Source organism: Muntiacus reevesi, chromosome 8 (genome assembly GCF_963930625.1).
Source record: "Muntiacus reevesi chromosome 8, mMunRee1.1, whole genome shotgun sequence".
NCBI classification, from domain to species: Eukaryota; Metazoa; Chordata; class Mammalia; order Artiodactyla; family Cervidae; genus Muntiacus; species Muntiacus reevesi.
In genome coordinates, this window is record NC_089256.1 from 93,253,583 (window position 1) to 93,281,218 (window position 27,636).

Consider the following 27,636-nt stretch of genomic DNA (forward strand, 5'->3'; position numbering starts at 1 on the left):
ATGAAAAATATGAGGCAAAATAATCAGTTTGGGGATGAAATCCTTTACCCTTTTTATGTTTTCTGTTTTCTCAAGTTTCTTATAATTGGAACTCAGACTGGGAATCAGAATAGAATTAATCAAGATTTAAATTTGCTGAGCACCTATCATGTGACTGACATTATGCTAAGTGCTGTTAAGAATAAAAAGAAATGCAAGATAGGGATTCTGTTGTAGACTGGGAGGAATTTCAGGAAGAAAACAGGATTTATGTATATGAAAAAATGATCAGACGTAATAACGTTAAACAAGGTGTATAATACTGTGGATTTCAAAGGAGAGTCAGGATTAAGCTCCAGTAAAATGCTTACTCTATAAACTTGAGTAATAGTGCTTAATATGTTTGCTCACTTTTTTGAGAAGGGTTTGAAATATTTTCCACCAACACTAAGGGAAGTTGAAGGAGATAACAATGGTAAATTGTTCTAAATAACATAAGGGCAAGGACTAAAAGAAATACCAACTGTATTGTGTTGTCATTGGGCAGATCCCATTATGCAGAGAAGGGAAAACCACGGAGTCATTTGCCTACACATTCATCTCCCTGGTGCAAGTGGGTTTGTTCTGTACCCCGTGGCAGGATTAGAAATACCACCGGGTAGCAAGTACACAAAGTTGTTATGGAAACCAGAACGCTTCAGCTCAGAGTTATTTACAGAGAACTTCCAGGATGGTCACATTCAGGAAGATCAACGCTGCTTTGCTTTACTCTGTTTCAAAGCATCCCAATCAAATATCTCCTTCAAAGGGTCATCTGATCAGTTGTACTTGGGCGAATTTGGATTCAAGGGTCAGTGGATGGTGGTCACATCACAAATTAGAATTCATATGTGGCATTTTTGTGTTACATGCTTGACACCTGTTCACACTTGCCTCAACCATTGTCAAGCATGCTGGTTTCCGTAATAGAGGACTGTTGACTAATGCCATCGGCAGAGATACATTTCCTCCACCCGAGCTGCAGCCAGCGTCACCCGGGACTGTGGTTCTGCACGGCTGCGCGCTCCTCGTTCTCTCAACTCGCCTCTGAGGCTGGACAGTAACAGCGGCCCCGGCCGTCGTTTTTAACTGTGAATTGGGATTCTCCCAGCCATACAGTAGAATTTGGGGGGAAAGCTTCTTCTTTTGAGAAAATGAGAATTTTCATAGCCTTTGAGGGATCTTTTGAGCCGTTTGATGTTTCAGCAGATGAAACTGTGGAGGCTGTCAAGCTGATGATAAAGGTACGTACTTTGGCCCTGAGCCACTAAGATGTGTATTAATTTTAACTACGCAGTGAAGTTTAAACTGTATGTGGGGTAAAGAGACTATTGGGTACATTTTTAGCAAACAGGGAAGTAAAACTACTTGAAAATATCATTGTTTGCTTACATAATCATTTGTTGGATGATGAGAACTGTAAATATGTTAGACAGGAAAATTCTCAGGGGAAAAAAAAAGTTTAACTTCTCTTTATAAGATTCATAAGTTTGTGCATTGGCCAGATAGTATTACTGCAATTCTTCATAAAAGGAGAAAAACAAAATACTAAGTCTAGGCTGGGCAAGTAGAACAGGCCAGTTATCAGACAATGGCCTGTGTGTTGAGCAAGCAACTATAAAGAACCAAAGGACTTGGGATGCAGAGGGGACTCTGGGGCTACAGTCTCATTTTGCGTCCAGGAATAACTGCAGTTCAGAGAGGCTGACCATTTAACCTGGATCACAGAGCCGGAATAAGAAATAATTTGGGTGCAGTACTTTTCTTAAAAGTTTCTTATAAATACTCACTCTAAAGTGGGAAATTAAGACAAATATTTAGGAACTGACCATCAAATTGTTTTAAACTGGGGATGATTTATTCCCATTTGCTGAGGAGCATTTATTGAATCATAGTTATATGATATTTAGTAATTACTATGATCTCTAAAATCTAGATCTTCTAACATAGAGGCTCTTAACCTTTATGTGTCATGGATCCCTTAGGCAGTCTGGTGAAGCCTATGGACTCCTTACATGCATTAAATAAAATGCATATCCACAAAAAGGAAACCAGTTGTATTGGAATACAATTTTCAAAAATTAGAAAAGAAATTGGTGACATGTGGGTTTCCTTATTAACACGGCAACAAGCGTTTGCAGTGCATCTCATAACTATTACAGTTTCAAAGGAGACCAGTAGAAATATTTTGAGATATCTGCAGCAACTATAATGATATATGAAGCTATCTGTGATTTCTATTGGTGACAAAGTAACAGGAACAGGCAATTATGGCTACTTTAGTTTGTCGCCTATATACATAAGGAAAATTCCAATTTTATTTGGAGTTAAAAACCAAATACAGTTTTTCCTATCTAAATTCTATCCATAAACTTTTGGGAATGTCTAAAGACCCCAGGTTAAGAACCCCTGTCTAAGACTTCTTCCCTCTCTCCCAAACAATTTTATAATACTCAGTGGAAAGTGTAAAAGAAAAGAGATTACATGGCTGGTCTAGTAATGTAGAGATGTGGTGTCTTCATAATATGCTATTGATTTTAAAGGATTATTTCCACATTCCACTCTCTGAAGATGAACAAGGCAGGAGGTATCTGGAGCTGACGTATGCTGGAGCAGCTCTGAAGGACAGCTGGAGTCTTGCTGACGTTGGAATATCATTTTGTTCAACTCTCAGATGCTTTGTTAAGGTATGATGGAAGAACAGAGTAACATTTGTCTAAGATGTCTACCTCATTTGGATAAACTTATGGATAATTCAACCAAGGTGATTTCATAACTTAGGAAGAGGTTTTCTCTTCTAGCCTTCCCTGCTCTTTCACTTGTAAAACCAGTCTCAGGCAAAAATCCTTGCAGGAAGGGTAAACAAGGCATGGAGACTGGATAAAGTCCCCTTACTGGCTCCTTCCCCCTCCCTCCTCTTTCCCCCTAAGTTGCCTGCCCCAAAAGAGTCATCACAGAGCAACCCGTAAACCAATATGGGAGCAAGACCGAGGAGCAGATCTGGATGATGGGGATGAGGAGAGGGAAGAAATTCTCCGTAACAATAAAAAGGAAGGGGCAGTTTCTACACTCAAATCCATCGGCACGGCCATGCATGAATTAGCTGTACATACAGACGGAGACAGCATTTTCCATTTATACTGTCTGTAATCACTGGTGCTTAATTTGGGGTCTGTGGCTGGGCTTTAAGAACAAAACCCTAAAATGGCAAAATATGCAAAACTATGTACATGGAGACTTTTTGGGTGAAGGATCCTTAACTTTTAACAAATTCTCAAAGAGACAAGCAATATAAGAGTTGCTCTCTAGGATAGAAATAGTATTCAGTACTAGTTCTCTACTCCATATGAAAACACCAACCTCAAGGAACATAGTAAAGTACATATTCTCTGCTAAATGGGGCCCTAATTTTCTCATATTTAGCATTTAGAAAATGTTAATGGTAGCTAAAGCTAACTCTTTTTGTTTTCATGTATTTTACTGATAGATGAAGTGGGAAGTCTATTTTTTAAATGAATATTCTAAAATATCTACTATTATGTAGTAAAGATAAGTCACAGAAAAATAAACATTGTTTGATCCCCATCTAGGTAAATAAAGAGACCATGTTTTTATATGTGTTTTTAATATCTTACAAGCGTTTGTTCATGTATTTTTAAAGGTTCTTTTTCATTGCCACAACATTTGTTTATATTATATAATTTTTATGCACACAATATTATATGTCTGCTTCCATAAACTCTATAGAATGCTTGTCACTAGAAATTTAGCTTCCATTCATCTCTAGACCACTGATCCCCTTTACCCATGTCACACCCCTTTACCTTCACTTCTTACTGTCTGCTAACCACTACTCTGTTCACTGAATCTATGTCTTTGGTTTGATTTGTTCATTTTTTTTTAGTGTTGCTAGTTTGCTTTTTATATTCCACATGGAATGAAATCATATGATATGTGTCTTTCTCCATCTGTCTGACTTTATTTAGCGTAAAATCCTCTGGGTCCATCATGTTGTAAATGGCAAGATTTAATCATTTTATGGCTAAGTAGTTCCACTGTACACACACACACACACACACACACACACACACACACACACACACACACACACACACACATATACACCACATCTTCTCTATCCATCCTTTTGTTGATGGGCATTTCGGTTGCGTCCGTATCTTGGCGACGGTAAGTGATGCTGTGATGAACACAGGCGGGGGTGCGTATATCTTTCTGAATTACTGTTTTGCGTGCAGGAGCTTTTTAGTTCGATAGCTTGGTGTAGTACTGTTTTCCGTTTGCTTCCCTTGCCTGAGGAGACACACCTAGAAAGACGTTGCTAAGACTAAGGTCAAGAGCACACCGCCTATGTGCTCTCGATCACATTTTATGGTTTCAGGTCCTACACTTAAGTCTTTAATCTAGTTTGAGCTGACTTCTGTGCATGGTAGGAGGTACTGACCTAGTTTCTTTCTTTTTTCTTTCTTTCTTCTTTTTTTTTGCATGCGGTTTTCCAGTTTTCTCGACATTTATTGAAGAGGTCATCCTGTCTCCATTTTATAGTCTTGGGTCCTTTCATGTAAATTAATTGTCCATATATGTATGGGTTTATTTTGGAGCTCTCAATTCTATTCCATGAATCTGTTTTTGCCAATACCATGCCATTTTTATTAATATCGCTTTGTAATATAATTTGAAACCAGAATGTGTGATATCTTCAACTTTTTTGTTCTTCTGTCTCAAAACTGCTTTGGCTATTCAGTATCTTCTGCGGTTCCATATAAATTTTAGGATTTTTTTGTTGTTGTTGTTCTAGTTCTGTGAGAAATGGCCTTGGGACCTCGATGGAGATTGCACTGACTCTGCAGACTGTTTTAGTTATTATGAACATTTGAATAATGTTGACTCTTCTTTTCTAAATACTTAAGTGTGTATTATTAAGTAAGAACAAAACAGACCACCAGCCCAGGTGGGATGCATGAGTCAAGTGCTCGGGCCTGGTGGGCTGGGAAGACCCAGAGGAATCGGGTGGAGAGGGAGGTGGGATGGGGGACCGGGATGGGGAATACGTGTAACTCTATGGCTGATTCATATCAATGTATGACAAAACCCACTGAAAAATTAAAAAAAAAAAAAAGTGGATGACTGCATGAAAGTATAAAAAAAAAAAAAAATTAAATTAAATTAAAAAAAAAAATAAGCAAGAACAACATTCTCTTACAAAACCATGGTCATACTCAAGCCAGGATTTTCAACATTGCTGAGATAGAATTATTTAACACAAGAACTGGCAAAGCTTTGTTTTCCTCTTTCTTTGCAGAAGGTTAGATAGTAAATATTTTAGGATTTGTAGGCCATATACTGTCACAACCAGTCGACTTTTTAAAAAACTTTATTGGAGTACAGTAGATTTACAATGTTGTGTTAGTTTCAGGGGTCCAATCATGTTGATTCTTAGAATTAATGGAGTATCTTTCCATTTATTTGTGCTGTCTTCAGTTTCATTCAACAGTGTTTTAGAGTTTTCAGTGTACAAGTCTTTCACCTCTGTGGTTAAATTTGTTCCTAGGTATTTTATCTTCTTCATTGTGATTATAAATGGGATTACTTTCTTAATTTCTCTTTCTGCTAGATCATTGTTAGCATTTAGAAATGCAACAGATTTCTTGTGTTTTCTTTGTTCTTTTTTTTTCCCTTTGGATGGTAATAGTTCTGTTGGTTTCTGCCATACAACAACATGAATCAGTCATAAGTATATATATATATATATATATATATATATATATATATATATATATATATATCCCCTCCCTCTTGAAGGCTAAGGAGAGGGTGGGATGAATTGGGAGAGTAACATTTTAATATTTACTTACTTCTTTGGCATTACACAGAGATAATACTTTGCCAACAAAGGTCCATCTAGTCAAGGCTATGGTTTTTCCAGTAGTCATATATGGATGTGAGAGTTGGACTATAAAGAAAGCTGAGCATGAAGAATAGATGCTTTTGAACTGTGGTGTTGGGGAAGACTCTTGAGAGTCCCTTGGACTGCAAGGAGATCCAACCAGTCCATCCTAAAGGAGATCAGTCCTGGGTGTTTCTTGGAAGGACTGATGTTGAAGCTGAAACTCTAGTACTTTGGGTACCTGATGCAAAGAGCTGACTCATTTGAAAAGACCCTGATGCTGGGAAAGATTGAGGGCAGGAGGAGAAGGGGACGACAGAGGATGAGATGACTGGATGGCATCGCCGACTCAATGGACATGAGTTTAAGTAAACTCCGGAAATTGGTGGTGAATAGGGAGGCCTGGCGTGCTGCAGTCCATGGGGTTGCAAAGAGCCAGACATGACTGAGCGGCTGAACTGAACTGACTTATTTGGCTGCATTGGGTCTTTAGTTGTGGCACAGGGGATCTTCACTGTGGCGTTGGGTTCTCTTTTCGTGGCATGTGAGCTTAGTTGCCCCAAGGCATGTGGGATCTTAGTTCCCCAACTAGGGATCGAACCTGCATCCCCTGCATTGCAAAGTGGGTCCTCAACCACGGGACCACCAAGGAAGTCTCTGGAATTGCAACGGAGTTTTGACAGTTGATTTTGTACTCGGCAACTTTATTATTTCAAATAGATTTTTTTTTTGTAGGCTCTTCTATATATAAAATCAAGTCATACATAAATTGTGACAGCTTTACATCTTCCTTTCCAATTTGAATGCCTTTCATCTCTCTCTCTTTTTTGCTTAATTGCTCTGACTAGAGCTTCCAATACGTTGCAAAAGAGTGGCAGGAGTGGGCATCCTTTTCTTGTTTCTGATTTTAGAGGTATTGTTTTCATGCTCTTGAAAGATGCCTAATTATCAAAAAAGAAAAGAAAAACAATTTTTTCTGCTTTTCTCCCTCTAATATTCAGAAAATTGTAGTATAATAATTTTTAAGCAGATTAAATTCCATGTTATTTCTTAAATGGCTTTCATGTCTTTAAATAAGTATATACATAATGCATTTTTGTTACTATATAGTATAAACTAAGTATATATATATATATACTATATACTATAAACTTTTACTTAGCTAAGCACTGACTTTATTTTCATTATGTAAAATTTTTATTTATTTTTGACCAGGTAGTACATTCACATGGTGCTTAATTCAAATGTTACAGAAGGATATACAATAAAAAGTCTCTCTCCTACCTCTGGCCCCTAGTTTCCCTCCCCAAAGCAACCTATGTTCATCGTTTTACTTACAAGAATATTTCATAACTTCTGCCGATTAAGCATCATCCATCACAGTGATACAAGCTGCCTTGGCACTGAACTCTAAACTTTCCCTAAAGTTCTCCCATCCAAGTACTAACCAGGCCCGACCCTGCTTAGCTTCCGAGATCAGACGAGATCGGGCGCGTTCAGGGTGGTATGGCCGTAGACCCTAAAGTTCTAAACTACTAACGACAAGAATCAAATGGAGTGGTACAAGACTCTTCCAGAGAATCCAGGAAGAATAGGATTACAAGTCACAGGACTGGCCAACACGAAGAGTTTAGTTAAAAACTCTCAAGTTCCACAGATTCTTAATGATCTTTATTTTCTCCTTCTCTGGCAGAATTATATTTAGAGAATTTCCCCTGTGGCTCAGCAGTAAAGAATTTGCCTGCAATGCAGGTTTGATCCCTGGGTCAGGAAAACCCCCTGGAGGAGGGCATGGCAACCCACTCCAGTATTCTTGCCTGGAGACTCCCGTGGACAGAGGAGCCTGGTGGGCTCCAGTCCATACGGTTGCAGAGTCAGATGTGACTGAGCACCGAGCATGCACGCATGCACGAAATAGATCTATGTGTTTTCTTTACTGGAAACTAAGACACTTTGTGTGTTCCTCTTACCATGGTGCCTTGGTTTGCTTGTAAAGTGGAAAATCTAATTTTACATTTGTCAATAATGGCTTGTTTATGGAATTGCTTATTTAACAGCATCTGACTTTCTTGGGCATAACTACCAGTGTTTCAACGTTCAGAACATTCAGGGAGGGACATCATGTAGATAAATGCCTTTTTTATAAAGAGATAAGGTAAGTCAGCAAGTTGCTGTTAATCAACAGTTACCTGCTCCTTCTCTGTAAAACCAATATGAAGAAGCATCACCAATTGGTATGGTTCTCAGTGGAACTTAAAATGTCGTTCAGTTGCTAAGTCATGTCCAAGTCCTCGTGACCTATGGACTACAGCACACCAGGTTTCCCTATCCTTCACTAAAATGGGTTAGTGAACTTCAAATGGGTTTCCCACAAGAACAAAGCTTATCAAACGGTGAAAATACAGAGTTAAAATAGTGCAATGAGAACTGTGCTCCAGATGTGTTATGAATCATCTATTCAATGCACATTTATGGACAGTCCACTCTGTACTGGGCACTATTCTAGGCACTGGGAGACCACAATGAACAAAACTCAAGCAATAGTTTCCAAAATACCACAGGTTAGAATGAAGGAGGCAAATATTCATACTCTGAGAAGCACCTGCAGAAACCCAAGACGAGTCTCATAGGAAGAAGGGGAGGGGAGCAGGAGCTGGGCAAGGGAGCAGAGACCGGCTGGAGCAGCCACTTGAGGAAAACCTGGAGGCCAGGCCAGCTTCCCAGTTCTGCTCAGGGCCCTTGAAACCGGTTACTGGGACCCGGGGCGGCAGCTCCGAGAGCTGACATCTGCTGTGGCTGCATCACGCTAAAGAAAAACAAGATCTTCCTGAATCCGCTAAAGAGAAAGTAGAGCCAGTTGCTTTTCTGTTGTTGTGGTTGTAAAAGGGAACATTTTAGTAACCTTTCCTTCCCACCCTTTCCCCATTGGCCCCTTTTGCTACATTTGTAGCTCTGGTCTGATTGATTTAAGGGTTTTAACAGATTAACATTCTCCTAAAGGTTCCTTCTTAACTCTCAGATATCTGAGTTCCAGCTTAGATTCCAAAACAAAAGGAGCAGAGGAAACTTTTGTCACTTTTATTTAGCGAAAAGTGAAAGTGAAGTCACTTAGTCATATCGGACTCTTTTCGACCCCATGGTATATACCTGCCAGGCTCCTCCGTCCATGGGGTTTTCCAGGCAAGAATACTGGAGTGGGTTTTGCCATTTTCTTCTCCAGGGGATCTTCCCGAGTACTTCCCTTTTTAAAACAGTAAAAATAAATACACGAAGTTATTTTAAACAACAACAAAAAAGTCAAACCATGCAGAAGAGGAAGGGCATAAAGTGAATAGCAAAATTCTCCTCCCAGCCCGAGCTCAGTCCCACTCCCCAGAGACAACCTCCTAGAAAGAATTTTTTAATTGGCTGAGGTTTAGAATCCACAGTATTTCCATACTAAAGTACATCATGATGGAGGGACTGTTACTAAACGAACACCTCCAGAAGCAGCGCGTGGGTACATGTGATCACCACTCCTCTCGGGTATCTGGGTCCACAGGTAAGAAGTAAGAAGGGACTCACAGTCCCGCCGAGTCTCCTTCACTTGTCTCAAGGCCATGATAGGGCGCTGCTTTGCGACCCCGCGGACTGTAGCCCACCAGGCTCCTCTATCCATGGGATTCTCCAGGCAAGAATACTGGAGTGGGTTGCTAAATCCTACTCCAGCAGGGCTCACAAATGTCTTCAGACAGACGCGTGAGATCAGACCAGAGGTCAAGGCGCCTCACTGGCTCTTGCTTGCAACCTTAGTACCCGGGCTGTAGGAGCTAGAGGTGCTGAGAGCATCACTCCGAGATGTTTGTGTCTCGTCCCAACCCCCAGACGAGACTGAGTCCTGAGCGCTCTCCTTCTCTCTTCCCTTAGGAGGAACAGAAGCCCACACTCTGTGTGTTCAACGCGGTGACCCAGGAAACCGTGGCCATCACGGAGGGCATTTCCCTTCTCGGAAAAAAAGTGTCCGACCTGCGGACACTGATAGCTCTGAGGTGTGGCTTCCCCGTGAGTGTCTTCTGCCTTCGGACCCCAGAGGGACTGGAGATGTACGACTGCAACCTGCTCACAGACTACCAGACAGACCCCGGTACCCCCGCGACGTGTGGCAGCAGCTGCGGCTCAGCCCTTGGGTCCTTTGATGCCAGATGCACGACGGGGGGGGCGGGGGGGGGACGGGGGGTTGTTTCTAAACTAAAACCTCTAGAGGTGCAGACTGGATGTAAATTATCCAATCTATGTAAATTACCCCCTTCTTTGGGGGCTCTCCCTGGTGGTCCAGAGATAAAGAACCCAGCTTCCAATGCAGGACACGGGTTCCATTCCTGTGCAAGGAACTAAGAGCCCCACATTTTTGGGGCAACTGAGTCAGCCTGCTCACCACAACTAGAGAAGCCTGCACACCACACTGAAGATCCAGCAAGGCCAAAAAAAACACCCAAAACTCTTTTTGTTGTCTGGGTCTGTAGACCAAGAAATAAGAACCTTCTCACAGTCTCAAGAGCTTCCCCAGCGGCTCAGGGGTAAAGAATCCTCCTGCAACGCAGGAAATGCAGGTTCAGTCCCTGGGTTGGGAAGAGCCCCTGGAGGAGGGCATGGCAACCCACCCCGGGATTCTTGCCTGAAGAAGCCCGTGGACAGAGGAACCTGAGGGGCTGCAATCCACGGGGTCGCAAAGAGTCGGACACGACTGAGGATGCACACACTACACCCCACAAGTGGCATTTGTTTTCAAGCAGCTTATGACCTAGTTACTTAATGAAATGACAAACGATAAATGAGAAAACCACAGTGACTTCTCTTCAGGCTTGTGCTGCTCAGGTCATGAAGAGACACTTTAGAGACTGAAGAGAATTCAGAAATGGCCTGGTCCAACCTCTATTTTTTTTTTTTTTTTTTTTTTGGTTGCACCATGTGGAATGCAGGATCTTATTTCCCCACAAAGGATCAAACCTGTCCCACCTGCAATGGAATTATGGAATCCTAATCACGGGACCACTGGGGAATTCCCCCAACTCCTAATTTTTTATAGATTTAAAGAAAACAAAAAGATTCTATATGCTTAAATTACTTGCTCAGGGTATGTCAAGGATAACACACTTTAAAATGATCCTCCGAGAAGGAGGTGCTGAAGCTGACGTAAGTAGACAGGAGTCAGAAAATGATACAGACAGCTGTCAGAGCTGGGAGGAGAACGGGGACTCTGCATTGTCACAGATGATGAAGAAGAGACAGTTGGCTGGATGCTGGTAAAAGACCAAAGACAGGGTATGATTAAAAACCTTTTGATCTGGCTTAAAGGTCACTGGTGAGCTCAGAGAGAGCAATTTCAATAAACCGGATGGAGACAGAAAGGTTGCAGGCATTAAGAAGAAGATAAGTAGTAAAGGGACAAAGGGCTTTTTCGGTGATAGAATGTCTGAGAATTAACTTATCAAGCCTTGATCAAAGCTCAACATTTCCCAATGTTTGTGATTTTGTAATTTTATGACTTCAGCTTTAGTGACACGTTATATAGGTTCAATAGACACACACATGCGCGCACACACACATACACCTTTTCTTGAATCAACCTACACAGGACAGAATGATGCCATTGGTACTTCTCACTGTGAACACCTCATGGCAGGTATTCACGGCCAGACTGAGCATATCACATCCGAGAGACTATTCCAAGAAAAGGGTCCTGTCAGCTCAGGCCTCGAAATCTAGATGGGCTCCAGGGCCCCTCAGCCAGACGTTAGGCCACTTAGAGACCTACTGTGCCATATTCATTCCTTTTATATATGAGAAAACTGAGGCTCAGAGAAGTGAAGTGACCTTGTTCAAGGTCACATGGGTAATGCATGGTCATCTCACACTCAGGGTTGGGCTCTTTCCAGCAAGGTCTACTGTCAACCCAGTGTCTTTACTGACACCTGTTTTACTTGAGCTCTTTAAGTTCTGATCAGTGTTCTGTTTTGATTTCCATTAAGGGAAACCGAAGCCAGAGACATGGCTTTCACGTTCAGAAAGAAAAAGCCTAAATCAGACAGGCAAATACTGTCCCCAGAGCATGCGTGAGGAATCCGGGAGCTTGGGACATGGGGTCCACACAGGGAGAGGCGGGGGACATCCCCTAGAATGGGCCCTGCCGCTTGCACTTGCTTTCCTGCATGGCTTAGGCATGGTAGATGGGTTTGGAAGTAGAGAGTGGGTGGAGCCAGGTTTTGAAAATATATACAATTTGGGGAATCCACTTTAAAAAATTAAGAGTAAAGAATTAGATAGTTTCATGTAGGAAGAGTCCTTGAAGTTTAAGTCTCATAAGTTTTACCTTTGGTTATAAATTTTAGTTGCAGTTTCTGGAGCAACATAGCACTTTAAAAATAAGTTGCTATTTTCTAACAGAATTCCTAAGCTTATGAAGGAATTTAATGTGTGACAAAGGAGGCATTACAGATCAATTGGGATGGAAGGATTATCTAATAAATGGTGCTTATTAACTCGCCTAGAAATTTGCTAGACATTCCAAAGTTAAGCATTAAGAGAAAAACCATCCATTGTCACCTTCGATCTTTGAGAAATTGGAACTGCTTTACTGCAAAAAATTGAAATTGATAGTTAAAACACCTGTAACATTTGTTCACGTAAAATACTCTGCTGGTGAGGGTCCTGGAATAGGCTGGTAAATCTGGATTAGCAGTCGGGAAGATGGAAGAAGACAGAAGGTGAACCTTAGGGGGATCCAGCAGGGCCCCGGTAGGTGAATCACAGCACCAGGGTAGAGAATGAATCAATGCATTTTTTTGTTTTCTTGTTTGGTATTTAGTGGCCAAGTTCTGCTGGACTCTTTGAGACCCCAGGGACTATAGCCGCCAGGCTCCTCTGTCAATGGCATTTTCCAGGCAAGAATACTGGAGTGGGTTGTCATTTCCCTCTCCAGGGGATCTTCCCCACCCAGAGATCCAACGTGTGTCTCCTGCATTGCAGGCAGATTCTTTTCTGCTGAGCCACCAGGAATCAATGAACGAATGACATAAAAGGTAGGAAGTGAGACAGGCTGGTTCCTGGCACTGGAGCCTCTGTCAACATGTAAGAGAAATCCAACCCCAGAGACCAGGCTGCAGAATAAGAATCCCCAAGTCCCAGGATCAGAGAACAGAGATGGGACATCAGTTCTGAAATCCAAAGGTAGAGTAGGATACCAAGACTTGTGCTCTGAGGCATAAGATGCGGGCTTGGTCTCTTATTCCGGGAGGAATAAGGCAAGTTACTAGAACAGGACAACATCTGAGCAGGATGAACAGGACGAGCAACTTTCCACCAAACTTCTGAGCTGCTGGCCTGCAATCTTAACTAATCCTCTGCTACTGAAATTCGGACTGTTCCAGTCGGACCAAGGGGCCTGGGGTAGAGTGCTAAGCTAAAGCTTTCAATGCTCATGTGTGAGTGATTTTCATAAATTAAAAACATAGTAAGTCACTTAAGTCGGGAGATGACATCAACGCACTTGGTACAGTGTTTAAAGTCTTTTATTTCTAGTGCTGGTCACAGAAATCCAATATTTTATTTTAAGATTTTCTCTTGATGTGGACCATTTTTAAAGTCTTTATTGAATTTGTTACCATATTGTTTTTGGTTTTTATGTTTTGGTGTTTTGGCCACAGTGTACGTAGAACCTTAGCTCCCTGACCAGGGATCAAACCTGTACTCCCTGCATTGGAAGGTGGAGTCTTAACCACTGGACTGTCAGGAAAGTCCTCAAATATTTTATAAGAATGTTTAAAATACAGCAAGCAACTTTAGAGAAACAAATCTATTATGTTGGGGATGATCCATGTTTTGGAAAATGTTTATTCAGGCATTTCTAGAGTATGTTTGTAGAACTGCTATGTAATCTCTACAGAATAATTCCATAATTCTCCAGCAAGAGAGTGAGTTCTCCTAGCTGCGGCCAGACTTGTGAGGGTTAAGGTAGGCTAGGGGCTTTGAGGCTATTAATGCAGGCCAGGCTCTGTGAATAAAGAAGCCCTCAACTAGGAATCAACCCACAAAGGACAATGAGGCCAAGGTCAAGAAATCCTAGAGCCAAGAGTAAGGGAAGAAGAGCCCCACTTAAAGACTACAGATTGTAACATTCAAAAGGGAGAGATCAAAAGCAAAACAAACCACCACCACCAAACCAAAGAGAGGGATCAGCAAGAAGAAACTTGTATGGGCGTCTGCGTGTGAAGCTGAGGCAGGACGGGAAAGAGCGGAGAAGCAAAAAGGCAAGAAAGGAAACTGCAAACAGGAGGCTTTCTGAGCATTCAAAAGAATCCTAGAGGCATGAGTTCCAAGCCACATGCTACTCCCAGCTCACAAATTCAGGCAATTCTCCACGGGCTGGTCTTTTAGGATATAGATTTATATATATATATATATATATATTTTTTTTTTTTTTTGGCTGTGCTAGGTCTTTGAGAGGGCTTTCTCTAGTTGCAGAGAGCGAGGGTTCAGTAGATGCCCTAAGGCATGTGGGATCTTAATTACCTGATCAGAGATTGAACCCATATACCCTGCAAATTATATACCTCTGGACCACCAAGGAAGCCCTGGTGGATCTTCTTATCTTCAGCCTTCTGTGACTCTAAGATGACTGCTGTTATGAATACTCTACTTTCCTTCTTTCTCACCTACAAGTGTTTATGGTAAGCCTGTCTGAGCCTGAGGATGTGCGTGGATGAGTCTAGTCACCGACTGCCTCATCATCACTTTGGCAATCAACACTGGGGCCATTAGACTGAGTCAAAGGCAGTCAATCCATCTGCTGTCCAGGGGCCTCGGCTCTCCTAACTGAGGCAGTTAGAGTCTCGCTTGGAGGCAAGCATTACGCAGAGGACAGGAACAAGGGTTAGGAGGGCAGTACATGGCCAGAACGTGTTTGAGGGGTTGGTCAGAACTTCATTCAACAAGTATTTACTGATCATCCACCATGAGCCAGGATCCTTTCGGGAAAACAAGCACAGAGTTGTGAGCAAAAGTAGCAAGTTTCCAGGGATTTCCCTGGTGGTCCAGTGGCTAAGACCCAGTGCAGGGGGCACAGGGTTGATCCCTGGTCATGAGACTAGATCTCACAGGCCACATCTAAAGATCTTGCATGCTGCAACTAAGACCAAAGCCAAATAAATAAAAGTCTTTTTTTTTTTTTTTAAGTAACAAGGTTCCTACTTCTTGAAGCTTGCTTTTCAGTGGGGAGGGCATGCGTCATCCAGTAAGCAGAAAAATACCCAATTTTAAATAGAATGAAGAACTATAAAAGAAAGCAGAAGGGAATAGAGGGTGGCACGGTGAGGTGGGGAGAGGTTATTGTCGATGGTTGGCTAGAGCAGGAGATGACATCTGAGCAGAGAACTGAATAAAGACGGGGAGGCTGTGGGGAGCTTCTCAAGGTAGATTTAGGTGAGAGATTATCTAGGCCTGAAATGGGACAGAGCTGGAGGAGAAGGAGGTGAGGAGACAGAGCAAAACCGTCAGGTCTGAGTGACTGTATGAGCTTCCCAGCTGGCTCCATGGTGAAGAACCTGCCTGCCAGGCAGGACACACAGCTTCAATCCCTGGGTCAGGGAGATCGCCCGGAAAAGGAAATGGCAACCCATTCCAGTATTCTTGCCTGGAGAATCCCACGGACAGAGGAGCCTGGTGGGCTACCGTCCATGGGGTCACAAACAGCTGGACACGACTGAGCGACTCAAGAAAAACAAGTGACTGTATAGATGTTGGGGGCACGAGAGAAAGAAAGGGCTGGAGAACAACTCCCTGGTTCCCAGCTCAGGCGGCAGGGAAGGAAGACGGTGGGGACACACACTGAGACACGCGGCAGGAAGAAATGCAGGCTGGGGGTGAAAACTTGTCTTTCACAACAGTAGGTTCCACCGTGACCCCTTGGCTGCTGATGTCCCCGGCAGGAGCAGTCTGCAGCTGGAGCGGAGGCCTGCCTGGAGTTTGCGGACTCAGGGGTGATTAATGATGCCATTAGTGGCACGGAGGTGGCCTGTCGGCCAGCCAGCAAACTTGGCGTGGGCACTTGTATCCTCCCAGAGGACAATCTGTGAGCACTCAGCAAGTGGCAGGTGGTGTGGCGAGTCCTAACTGAGCTTCCCCTCTAGTAGGCCGTGAAAAAAAATCTCCATACAAGGAAAATGATTTTGAGTACTGATGGCAGGGACTATGAAGAATTTCAAGTAAGGTCACAGCATAAGGGGTTTCGGGGAGGGTAGATTGTGGCAGAGATGGCTTTAGCCATGGTGACTGAGATGGTCCTCTGTGACGATACAATGTTGAAGGCAAAGCTGAGTCAGAAGGACACCGCCCTGTGGAGCTGGATAAAGCCCCTCTGAAGCAAAAGAAATTGTAGGCCTTTCGATCCTCGGATGCGAAAGGACTTGATGCATCTGAAGAACAGGTGAAAGGTCAGGATGGCCAGAAGAGAGTGAGGGGAGGCAGGCTGATGGGAGAAAGGTCTGAGTGGGTCAGATGGGGAGGAGCCCATTTCTGATTTTTCCTCTTTCTGGTTGCACTGCAAAGGTTGTCTTTCACAACAGCAAGGATCTAGCATGATGCTTTGGCTGCTGATGTCCCTGGCAGGCGGAATCCGCAGCTGGAGCAGGGGCCTGGCTGGAGTTTGGACTCCAGCCAGGGGATTTTAGCTTCCCACCCAGGGATCAAACCCAGGCCCCCTGCAATGCAAGCATGGAGTTTTAACCACTGGACTTCCAAGAAAGTTCCCAAGAATGGGTTTTATCCTGAGGGAACATGGAGAGTAACAGCAGAAGCCAGAGGCAAGATTCCTGGGAAACACCAGCCTGAAGGACAAAGGGAATGTAGTCACAAAACCAGGAGCAGGCAGGCTTTTGTGGAACAAGGGATAAATCCTCCAGCTGCAATGAGCATATCACTTGTATGTTCATAATGTAGAATGCCTCCTGTTTTGCGAAGGATTCGATGCAAGGATTGTTCATCTTCACCCATAGCCCACACATAAGCTAAAGGCTCCATATATCCTGCCACTGTTTCTTGAGTTTCTCTTTCAACATAACAGCTTTCATCTACACGGTGATGTGTAGATCAGCAAGGAATCAGTGTCCACAGGACTGCTTTAAGAGAGCTTCAGAAAGAAGTCCAGCAGAGTATGCTTTCACTCTGCAGATGAGAAAATGCAAGTATACGGAGGTTAAAAGGTTTTTCCAAGTTAATGTAGGCCTAAGCTAAGGAGAGCATCTCTCTTTCTCTCTCACTTTTAGGCATCCCTGTCTCCTTATTCAAAGGCTACTTTTCGTTTGGCACCTAGTTCAGGCCAGTTTGGAGAAAGCTATCATTAAATGTTTTTTGATCACCAAACCCTGCTGACTCTAGCCACCTCCACCTCTCTTTATCCACAGGCACAACACTTCGCTTGGATGTCTGGGATGGATGGAAGGAGTTTCTGATGGGTTGTCTCCTTGGACAAAAACTTCAAGTCCAACGCTATTTATCAAACGAAGGACCAGTCCTCAAGTACGAGATAAAGCAAATGCTAAACTAACTAATTTTTGCTAAACTCTCACAGGACCTCTTTAGCTGGGGTGTTGTTCCACGAAAGCTCCCCGTAGGCACTTTTATTGCGATATATTCTGGAACAAGACGGCAAGGATGCCAGCAGGGCTGAGGGCCTTTGGTGATGAACTGCAATTCAAGAAGGCTTTCCTCACACTAACAATCTAAATGGGAGACTTCAGTTTGGTTTGGATATTAGACTTTTAACAGCGCTTTTTAAAAGCTACCAGAATAAGTGCCTTGCCACTCTTACATTCCATTGTTCTAAAAACCACTAATTGCTAATTGATTGGCTGAAAATATCCGTCGTCTCTTCCTAAGCTATCCTGTAGCTTATCAAATTACGCTTAATGCAGGCTTCTAAACTTTTGCCACACATGAAGTGTTGCCTGTGCCGCTGGGGCAATGGAGGGGGTAGGCTCAAAGCAGCAGGTGGACATAACAACTTACCTCTGCAGCCAGCAGCTTCCCAGGTGCAAAAACCACCTTTTAGGCTTTAATGCAGGGTGCTATTTTTGAACACTGCCCCCTTGTGGTGATTTGGTCAGACTTTACAGATGCCCACACAGCAGGCTGTGAGGGGACAGATGGGGGGCGTTTGAGATTTTCTAAGATATTCAGATAATTTAAATTAATTTCTATTTGGGGATAATTATAACGCTCTGTTTTCGTGCTCTGAATGCAAAGAACCGTTTCATCGCTTTCAACACTGCCTATTTGTTGAATACGGTGCAGCAGACATTATTATATTTATTACCTTATTTTATACTTAGAACATTTCTATGAGATTGCCCACAAAAATCTTATTCTTTATCTTATTTTAAGGTAAGGAAACTGATTTAGGGAATCTGCCCACCATCACACAGTTAGCAAAGGGCCCGACTGAGTTATGGATCCCAGCAACTTACTCCAGTGCTCATGGACTTAACCGTTTCCACTTAATCTCTAAATAAAATCTAAGAGCTCAGAGAATATAAATAAGAGACTGAAGAGCTCCTTTTGCAATTCATCCACCCAATCAACAAACATCTATTGAGCCTTTACTATGTACTATGAACAATAAACAAGATATGGTTCCTGCCTTTAGCAAGCTTACAGTCCAGTGGAAGAAACACAAAACAAGTAACCAGTTCTTGGAAGAACAGAACTGCAAAATGTTCTGGGGTGCAAACCCCAGTGCCCATCTACCTAGATTCATAGCCCTGCTCCCTCAGGGTTTAACTGTGTACACGTGAGCAAGTAGTCATCCCGTACCTCAGCTTCCTCTTCTGTACAATGCGAATAATAATAGCACCTATCTTACAGAACTACTTTAGAGAGTAACTGAGCTAACATCATAAGGGACTTGGAGGTCAGCCTGGCACATGGTAAGGAGGATATAAACGTTAGGTGTCACCGCTGTTGCCATTCAGCCTGAAAAGCATGATGACATGGGCGTTGTGCAAGAAGATGTGGGAAAGTACAGTAGGGACAACTAGACTTGCGGGAGCAGATAAAGCATCCTTAAAAAGGAACTTGAAGGGCTGATACTCAGGTAAATGGTTGGGAGAAGAATTAAAAGGTTCCAATGAGAGCTTTCCTGGTGGCTCAGATAGTATCGAATCTGCCTGCAATTCAGGAGACCTGGGTTGATCCCTGGGTTGGGAAGATCTCCTGGAGAAGGGAATGGCTACCCACTCCAGTATTCTGGTCTGGGAAATCCCATGGACAGAGGAGCCTGGAGGGCTACAGTCCATGGGGTCACAAAGAGTCAAACATGACAGATGAACGAACACTTTCAAAACAGATGGAACCACATGTACAAAGACCCAGGGGGCAAGAATAGATTTAAAAAACTGAAAGAAGTTCCACATGGTAGATTATAGAATTAGAGGAAGCTAGTGGCCAGAGGCTGGAAAGATTAGAATAGGCCAGCTCATGAAGGCTTCTGTAGGAATGTGAAGGAATTTGGACTTTATCTTTTGAATGGTGGGAAGACATGGAAGGTAGAGAAAGACCATGATGCAACCTGCATTTTCGAATGTTGGCTCTGGCTGCAGTGTGAGGAATAGAGGCCGTCAAAAGACACTGGCAGCCTGAGCGAGGCTTATGTAGCAGAGGCGGGTCTAGGAGAACAGAGAGGCAGTGAAAAGATCATTTAGGAGGCAGACTCAACTAGTCTCAGCAGCAAGAGTGCGCTAGTTCCAACATGGGTGCTAAGGATGAAAGCAAAGGACAGTTAGTTGACCCAGGAGAGGCTTTTCTCCCCAAATCAGGAAAATTGATCAAATTCAGAGTTGCTGGCTTACACTAATGAATTTCAAAATAAATTGATATATGAACCAAAACACCAATGCATTCATGTATAACTCTAGTTAGTTAGACTCTAACTGTCATAGGGCCCTAGAAGCTCTCATGTTCTGGGAAAACCATCTTTCTCATTCAGGAGAATTTCATGGGAAGCCAATAGACAGGAACAGATGCTGTGGTGAGCATGTAATCAGAAACAAGAGTTAGTTCTATGCAGTCGATTTTGAATGATACCAGGCTAGCTTGCCTCCATCTCTACAATGGGGTCTGATAAACCTTGTCCAAGTGGATCTGGACAATACCCGGCAGAGCTCTGTCTAGCTTTGCCTCCCTAATTCTTATTTCTCTGAACACTCTTCACCAATAATTTGATTTGTGCCTGATGGGGTACTGGAAGGATAGAGATGTCAGGAAGGCCAGTAAGCGTATAATACAGTGGAAGAGAAGGGGACTTGGGGGGAAGTGATGCTAGAGATGGGCAGGGTCCTGGTGACAGGGGCCTTGTAGGCCAAAGTGAAGCATTAGAATTTCAGTTGCAGCAGGAAGCTATTAGAGTGTTGAGAACAGGGCATAGGCCACCACCAACTTAAGGAAAAAGAAGATTGCTAAGCACTCTGTGAGGAAAAGCCCATAGCGGGATAAGAAGGAAGTGGGAGACCAGTTAGGAGGCTGGCACTGGGGGGTCACGCTGACGGGAGGCACTCTAGTGGTTTAGATTGCAGTGGAGACGCTGAGAAGCCAGAAAACAAGGGCAAGGCAAACAAACATACAAAATGTTCAAGTTTCTAAAAACGGACTGAATCCCTTCCTGCACTTTCCCAGTTAATACAAAGCTTAATATTTTTCTTGAACGTTTGATTTTCATAAAAAAGAAAACTGCTCCAAAGAAACCAGCTTGAATTATTTACATTTGCACAGTAGAACAATGTGTATAAGCAAGGCCTGTGTGATTTAACCTGCATATTGTGCGCTAAGTCACTTCAGTTGTGTCCCGACTCTTTGTGACCCCATGGATTGTAGCCCTCCAGGCTCCTCTGCCCATGGGATTCTCCAAGCAAGAATACTGGAGAGGGTTGCCCTTTTATCCTCCAGGGGATCTTCCCCACCCAGGGACCGAACCCTTATTTCTTGTGTCTTCTGCATTGACAGGTGGGTTCTTTACCACTAGCCCCATCTGGGAAGCCCGTATATTACTATAGGTCTTTTCTGAAAACATTTTAGGTAAAAGTTAGGAAGAAATAAATATTTTAACTAGAATGCTTCAGGCGTATTTAGTGAAACTACATTTGTCTGCTTGCTCTGGCTTGTTTCATTCATTCAGGTACCAGAAAAGGGTCGCCCTGTACATCGCCGCCTTTTACGGGTACATTGAGCTCACGGAATGGGCCCTGAAACAGGGTGTGCGGCCCCACGAGGCAGTCGGCGTGCACCCCTACCGAGCGTGGTGCCAGGAAGCCCTGCACACAGACGTCTCTAAATGCCCCATTCATGCAGCCGCGGAAGCCGGCCAACTGCTGATTCTGAAGGCCTTTGTCAACTGCAGTGTGCTGAGCCTGGATTGCAGAAACGCAGCCGGACAGACTCCTCTGACCATCGCGTGCAAACACAAGCATAAAGACTGCGTGTTGTATCTACTGAGTAAAATGTGGTCAACGGTTTCTTTTCCGAAAATCTCAGTCTCCACGAGGATTTATATTAAAATAAAACAGTGGGTACTCAGAGCTCAGAGTCACAACCCGAATAAAGGCCAGCTTTGCGGAGCGAGGGTCTTGGGGGCAAGAGTTGGAGATGTTGTGATGGTGGATGGTTTCACCAAACCCAAAATGACCTCCAAGAGCTGGCAGAAGGCTACGGACAGGGACTCCCAAGGGGGCACTGAGGGTAGACTGCCGCCTCTCCGGGAGCCAACGGTGAGCAGGCAACTTGCCCACCCTTTGGCAACTGCACGGCAGGACCCAAGGGAAGAGCCAGCCAGATTTCCTCCACTGGCAGATGCAAACACATTCTCTGAGCTACAAAAAAGACAACAAAACCGGAAAAAAATCACTGCCACGACTAGGAAAAAAGAAAAGTTCATAAAAAACACATATACGCCCCAAGTCCCTCTCCCTCCAATTTCAAGAGTGGGCTATTCACACCCATCATTTTACTATGCAACTCCCTGTGCTGACTTTTTACTCAGATCTTCCTTCGCGTCTTTCTCGGAGCACAGTGGGAGGACTGCAAGGGAGAACGCCATCTACTGCTTAGCTGTGGCCAGGTAAGCTTCTCTCTTCAAACAAAGGCAGACTTTAATGGGGCAGCTCTAGGGGACAGACGGTCCAGGAAGCCCTAACATGCCATATGGTGTAATACAGCTGGTTCCAACGCATCAGGCCCCAGCTTCAAGGCCCACAACCTGACCTCATATTCAGGACAACATGAACTGACTTTATTGGCCCGTCCATGTAGTATTCTATTCATCAGATTTTCAGGAAGAGAAGAGTTGTATCAATGAACAAGTTCCCTTGCTGTTGCTGCTGCTTCCTTTTTTTTTTTAAACTAAAAAGAATTGCTAAACATAATTAAAGGGAGAAGGGGGAAACTTGCAATCTGGGAGATATCAAGAGTGCCAATGGAAGCTTGGGTGGTAGTGAAAGTGGAAGGGAAGAAAAGAACAGTTTAATGACAAACCAAATCATAAGACTTCTGTTACTTATAGATAAGATATACAGGCTGGGGGAGAGCTATATCGGATAAGAGAATAGAATTGATATAAACATTTAAGGTAAGTTTAAAAAGTAATCCATTATCACATTTAAAGACATAAACAAGTGTGTCAGAAGCAAATTTTTCAGGCACATTCATTTCATAAGGTAAACTTTTATATGTGGGTCATCCATTTTCCCTGAAAACAGAACTCTAATTAGATCTCAGGACCCATCCATGACTTATGAGGCATTCTTGGGTGCCATGATTACAGTGGAAATATAGATTTATGAATGGCTTTCCCCCTGACTCAGTACCTTGAGAAGGAAAGAAAAAATAAAGCTAGACTGTTTTAGTGGCCTTTCTGTATTTGTCTTTATATCCGCTAGATTGTTGCCACCTACTGGTGAGAATAATTTTAGCCCTAAAACTGTGGATGTGACTGGTGATGGAAGCGAGATCCGATGCTGTAAAGAACAATACGGCATACTAATCTGGAATGTCAGATCCGTGAATCAAGGCAAACTGGAAGTGGTTAAACAGGAGATGGCAAGAGTGAAGACTGACATTTTAGGAATCGGTGAACCAAAACGAACCGGAATGGGTGAATTTTATACAGATGACCACTATACCTACTTCTCTGGGCAGGAATCCCTTAGAAAAAATGGAGTAGACCTCATAGTCAACAAAGGAGTCTGAAATGGAGTACTTGGATGCAATCTCAAAAATGACAGAATGATTGCTCTTCATTTTCAAGGCAAATCATTCAATATCACAGTAATCCAAGTCTATGCTCCAACCACTAATGCCGAAGAAGCTGAAGTTAAACAGTTCTATGATGACCTACAAGACCTTCTAGAACTAACACCCAAAAAAGATGTCCTTTTCATCACAGGGGACTGGAATGCAAAAGTAGGAAATCAAGAGATACCTGAAGTAACAGGCAAGTTTGACCCTGGAGTACAAAATGAAGCAGGGCAAAGGCTAACAGAGTTTTGCCAAGAGAACGCACTGGTGATAGCAAACCCCATCTTCCAACAACACAAAAGAAGATACCACACATGGACATCACCAGATGGTCAATACCAAAATCAGACTGATTATATTCTTTGCAGCTAAAGACAGAGAATCTATATACAGTCAGCAAAAGAAGACTGGGAGCTGACTGTGGCTCAGATCATGGACTCCTTATTGCAAAATTCAGACTTAAATTGAAGAAAGTAGAGAAAATCAATAGACCATTCAGGTATGACCTAAATCAAATTCTTTATGATTACACAGTGGAAGTGACAAACAGATTCAAGGGATTAGATCTGATAGACAGAGTGCCTGAAGAACAATGAACGGAGGTTGGTGACACTGTACAGGAGGTGGTGATCAAGACCATCCTCAAGAAAAAGAAACGCAAAAAGGCAAAATGGCTGTCTGAGGAGGCCTTACAAATAGCTGAGAAAAGAAGAGAAGCAAAAGGCAAAGGAGAAAGGGAAAGATCTACCCATTTGAATGCAGAGTTCCAAATAATAGCAAGGAGAGATAAAAAGCCGTCCTCAGTGATCAATGTAAAGAAATAGAGGAAAACAACAGAATGGGAAACACTAGAGATCTCTTCAAGAAAACTAGAGATACCAAGGGAACACTTCATGCAAAGATGGGCACAATAAAGGACAGAAACCGTATGGACCTAACAGAAGCCGAAGATATTAAGAAGAAGTGGCAAGAATACACAGAAGAACTACACAAAGAAAGATCTTAATGACCCATATAACCTCAATGGTGTGACCACTCACCTAGAGTCAGACACCCTGGAATGGGAAGTCAAGTGGGCCTTAGGAAGCATCACTATGAACAAAGCTAGTGGAGGTGATGGAATTCCAGTTGAGCTATTTCAAATCCTAAAAGATGACGCTGTGAAAGTGCTACACTCAATATGCGAGCAAATTTGGAAAACTCAGCAGTGGCCACAGGACTGGAAAAGGTCAGTTTTCATTCCAATCCCAAAGAAAGGCAATGCCAAAGAATGCTCAAACTACTGCACAGCTGCACTCATCTCATATGGTTGCAAAAGAATGCTCAAAATTCTGCCAGCCAGACTTCAACAGTACATGAACTGAGGATTTCCAGATATTCAAGCTGGATTTAGAAAAGGCAGAGGAACCAGAGATCAAATTGCCAACATCTGCTGGATCATCAAAAAAGCAAGAGAGTTCCAGAAAAACATCTACTTCTGCTTCATTGACTACACCAAAGACTTTGACTATGTGGATCACAACAAAAAATGGAAAATTCTTAAAGAGATGGGAATACCAGACCACCTTACCTGCCTCCTGAGAAACCTGTATGCAGGTCAAGAAGCAACAGTTACAACTGGACATGGAAAAACAGACCAGTTCCAAATTGGGAAAGGAGTACATCAAGGCTGTATATTATCCCCCTGTTTATTTAACTTATATGCAAAGTATATCATGTGAAATCCCAAGCTGGATGAAGCACAAGCTGGCATCAAGATTGCCAGAAGAATTATTAACAACCTCAGGTATGCAGATGACACCACCCTTATGGCAGAAAGCAAATAGGAATTGAAGAGCCTCTTCTTGAAAGTGAAAGAGTGTGAAAAAGCTGGCTTAAAACTCAACATTCGAAAAATGAAGATCATGGCATCCGATCCCATCACTTCATGGCAAATAGATGGGTAAACAATGGAAACAGTGACAGACTTTTTTTTTTTTTTTTTGACAGACTTTATTTTTGTGGGCTCCAAAATCACTGCAGATGGTGACTGCAGCCATGAAATTAAAAGACGCTTGCTCCTTGGAAGAAAAGCTATGACCAATCTAGACAGCATATGAAAAAGCAGAGACATTACTTTGCCAACAAAGGTCTGTCTGGTCAAAGCTATGGTTTTTCAGTGGTCATGTATGGATGTGAGAGTTGGACTATAAAGAAGGCTGAGAATGGAAGAATTGATGCTTTTGAACTGTGGTGTTGGAGAAGACTCTTGAGAGTCCCTTGGACTGCAAGGAGATCAAACCAGTCAATCCTAAAGGAAATCAGTTCTGAATATTCATTGGAAGGACTAAAGCTGAAGCTCCAATACTTTGGCCACCTGATGTGAAGAGCTGACTCACTGCAAAAGACCCTGATGCTGAGAAAGATTGAAGGCAGGAGGATAAGAGGACAACAGAGGATGAGATGGTTGGATCGAATCACCGACTTGATGGATATGAGTTTGAGCAAGCTCTGGGAGTTGGTGATGGACGGGAAGCCTGGCGTGCAGCAGTCCACGGGGTGACAAAGAGTCAGGCTCAACTGAGTGAACTAAACTGGGCACAATGAGGTTGAGAATAGAAATCTTATCTCCAATCTTATCATTTCTCATTTCCCAATATTTTTCTCTTCCTTGCGTTTGTACTCTTGACTGCCTTCCCATCTGTCTTCTCCCATTTCCACAGCATCTTTCCCAGGATGTATCCTACATCCCCCTGTTGGTGTGTTGTGGAGGGCACATGGGACCTGCATAGCTTATGCCCCTGAAAAGCTCTCTCTGGTTTGACTCATGTCCCCCCTTACAGGAGTCATGAAAGCACCCCTCTCCATCTGAAGCTGGCAGTCAAGCCAGGCAGCCAGGTGGTCTGAGCGCAGAGCACTGAAGGACCAGTTACAGCTCTTGGGCCGAAATGTGAGAAATGGACATGTGCCATCTTGATGGTTGGGTCCACCATCCTCAAGCTAGTATCAGAGCCAGGAGACGGGAAAGAGCCTAACTAATCCTTCGGGGTGGTGACCCAGGAGAACTGGGTCAGGGAGGGTCCATTAGATGTTCCCAGTTGTGTGAGAAATGTGATCTCCCAAACCAGGACCCCAGACATTTCATCTGGCATCATATGAGAGCATTTGCTGGACTACATGTCATTCAGGAACTCCACTTTTTTTTTTTAACATTATTCATTCACTTATTTAATATTTATTTTTATTTATTTGGCTGTGCTCGGTCTTACCTGCAGCATGCAGAATCTTCAGTCTTTTAGTTTTGGCCTGTGGGATCTAGTTCCCTGACCAGGGTTTGAACCTGGGCCCCCTGCATTGGGAGCACAGAGAGTTAGCCATGAGACCATCGGGGAAGCCTCTAGGAATGCCATCTTTGGCTTCACAAAAATATGCTTGTGTGGGTTGACTCAGAGGATTGAGTTAACTCAGATCCAGTGCTAACATGGGTCTCAGGTGGTGAGTGCAGGTGAGAGCTGTGGCGATGACTGATTGAGTCTCATTCCTCAGAAGACAGGGTCAGCTTTACCCACATCGAAGAACTCTGCCAACGTCTGCCTAGAAAACAGTCTTCCTTACAGCTTATTGTCTGATTCCAGTGAACCTGATGTAACCTGGAAATCCAGTTTAGTGAAGATTCAAACATGGAGGACTGGTCCAGAAGGTTCAGAGTGAACTGAGAATAGATGGAAATTCCCAAAGACGTTACTGACCGGCTCTTATGCTCCTGATAAAAACAGAACTCTCCATGTTGTTTTGTTTCATTTTGATAAAAAGTACCAAGGAGGGAATTCCCTGTCGGTCCAGTGGTTAGCACCCCAGGTTTTTGCTGCCGAGGAAGTGGGTTCAATCCCTAGTTCAGAAACTAAGGTTCCTGCAAGTTCCACAGCATGGCCAAAAAAAAAAGAAGCTTCAACCCAACAGATTCTATGACATTGAGTGCCTTTCTGTTTCTAGCTGTGAGTGCTCACCTTTTGGTATCGCCTTGGGATGATTTCATTCCCACCGATTCACAAGGAAACGGTTTTAGAAAGATTCCTTGGCCCTGTTTACCTTCTCATAGGGCAAGACAAACCGGCCACTGGAACAATAAAATAAGCCCAAGATTTCCATCATTTTAGCTATAAAAGGGGACAAGAATGGACCTCCTTACAAATTATGCCTTGTTTTCTTGCAGTGCCTTTAAAGAGAAACGGTGGCTTCAGCAGTTAGGAATAGCAAGAGTCCTAGCGAAAAAGAGCATTTCTAATCTGACCATCCAAGGAGGCCTGACAGCATGTGAAAATCCTCCAGAAATTGTGCTTTGAAAAGTCACGAGGACCCCAGTTTGTATGAAGACCTGGTCAAAGCGAACTTCTAATTCTAATGCTAAGGTTTCTAACTGT

The 27,636-nt window shown here is 43.2% G+C and overlaps 1 protein-coding gene, 1 long non-coding RNA gene and 1 pseudogene across 2 annotated transcripts in view; 1 reads left to right on the forward strand and 2 right to left on the reverse strand.

The window, feature by feature from the left end:
- Positions 1 to 1,172: 1,172 nt before the first annotated feature.
- Positions 1,173 to 27,558, forward strand: ANKUB1 (ankyrin repeat and ubiquitin domain containing 1). Its single transcript, XM_065942838.1, has 6 exons — positions 1,173 to 1,262; positions 2,562 to 2,705; positions 9,830 to 10,046; positions 17,359 to 17,473; positions 21,123 to 22,061; positions 27,429 to 27,558. The coding sequence occupies exons 1-6, from the start codon at positions 1,173 to 1,175 to the stop codon at positions 27,556 to 27,558; spliced, it is 1,635 nt and encodes a 544-aa protein (XP_065798910.1).
- Positions 6,428 to 27,636, reverse strand: part of LOC136173311 (uncharacterized) — a 28,046-nt gene continuing 6,837 nt past the window's right edge. Inside the window, exons 2-3 of the long non-coding RNA XR_010664208.1 lie at positions 9,071 to 9,164; positions 6,428 to 6,864 (exon numbers count right to left, since the gene is read on the reverse strand). This is a non-coding gene — a long non-coding RNA (uncharacterized lncRNA). The remainder of the gene's footprint in view (positions 6,865 to 9,070; positions 9,165 to 27,636) is intronic.
- On the reverse strand, positions 7,323 to 7,441 carry LOC136173885 (5S ribosomal RNA; annotated as a pseudogene).

Excerpts from the sequence above, each read along its gene's own strand:
- ANKUB1 (XM_065942838.1), top strand. The coding sequence starts at position 1,173 with ATGAGAATTTTCATAGCCTTTGAGGGATCTTTTGAGCCGTTTGATGTT. Across the intron at positions 2,706-9,829 it reads CTCTCAGATGCTTTGTTAAG|GAGGAACAGAAGCCCACACT; the intron begins GTATGATGGAAG and ends CTCTTCCCTTAG. Across the intron at positions 22,062-27,428 it reads TACTGCTTAGCTGTGGCCAG|TGCCTTTAAAGAGAAACGGT; the intron begins GTAAGCTTCTCT and ends GTTTTCTTGCAG.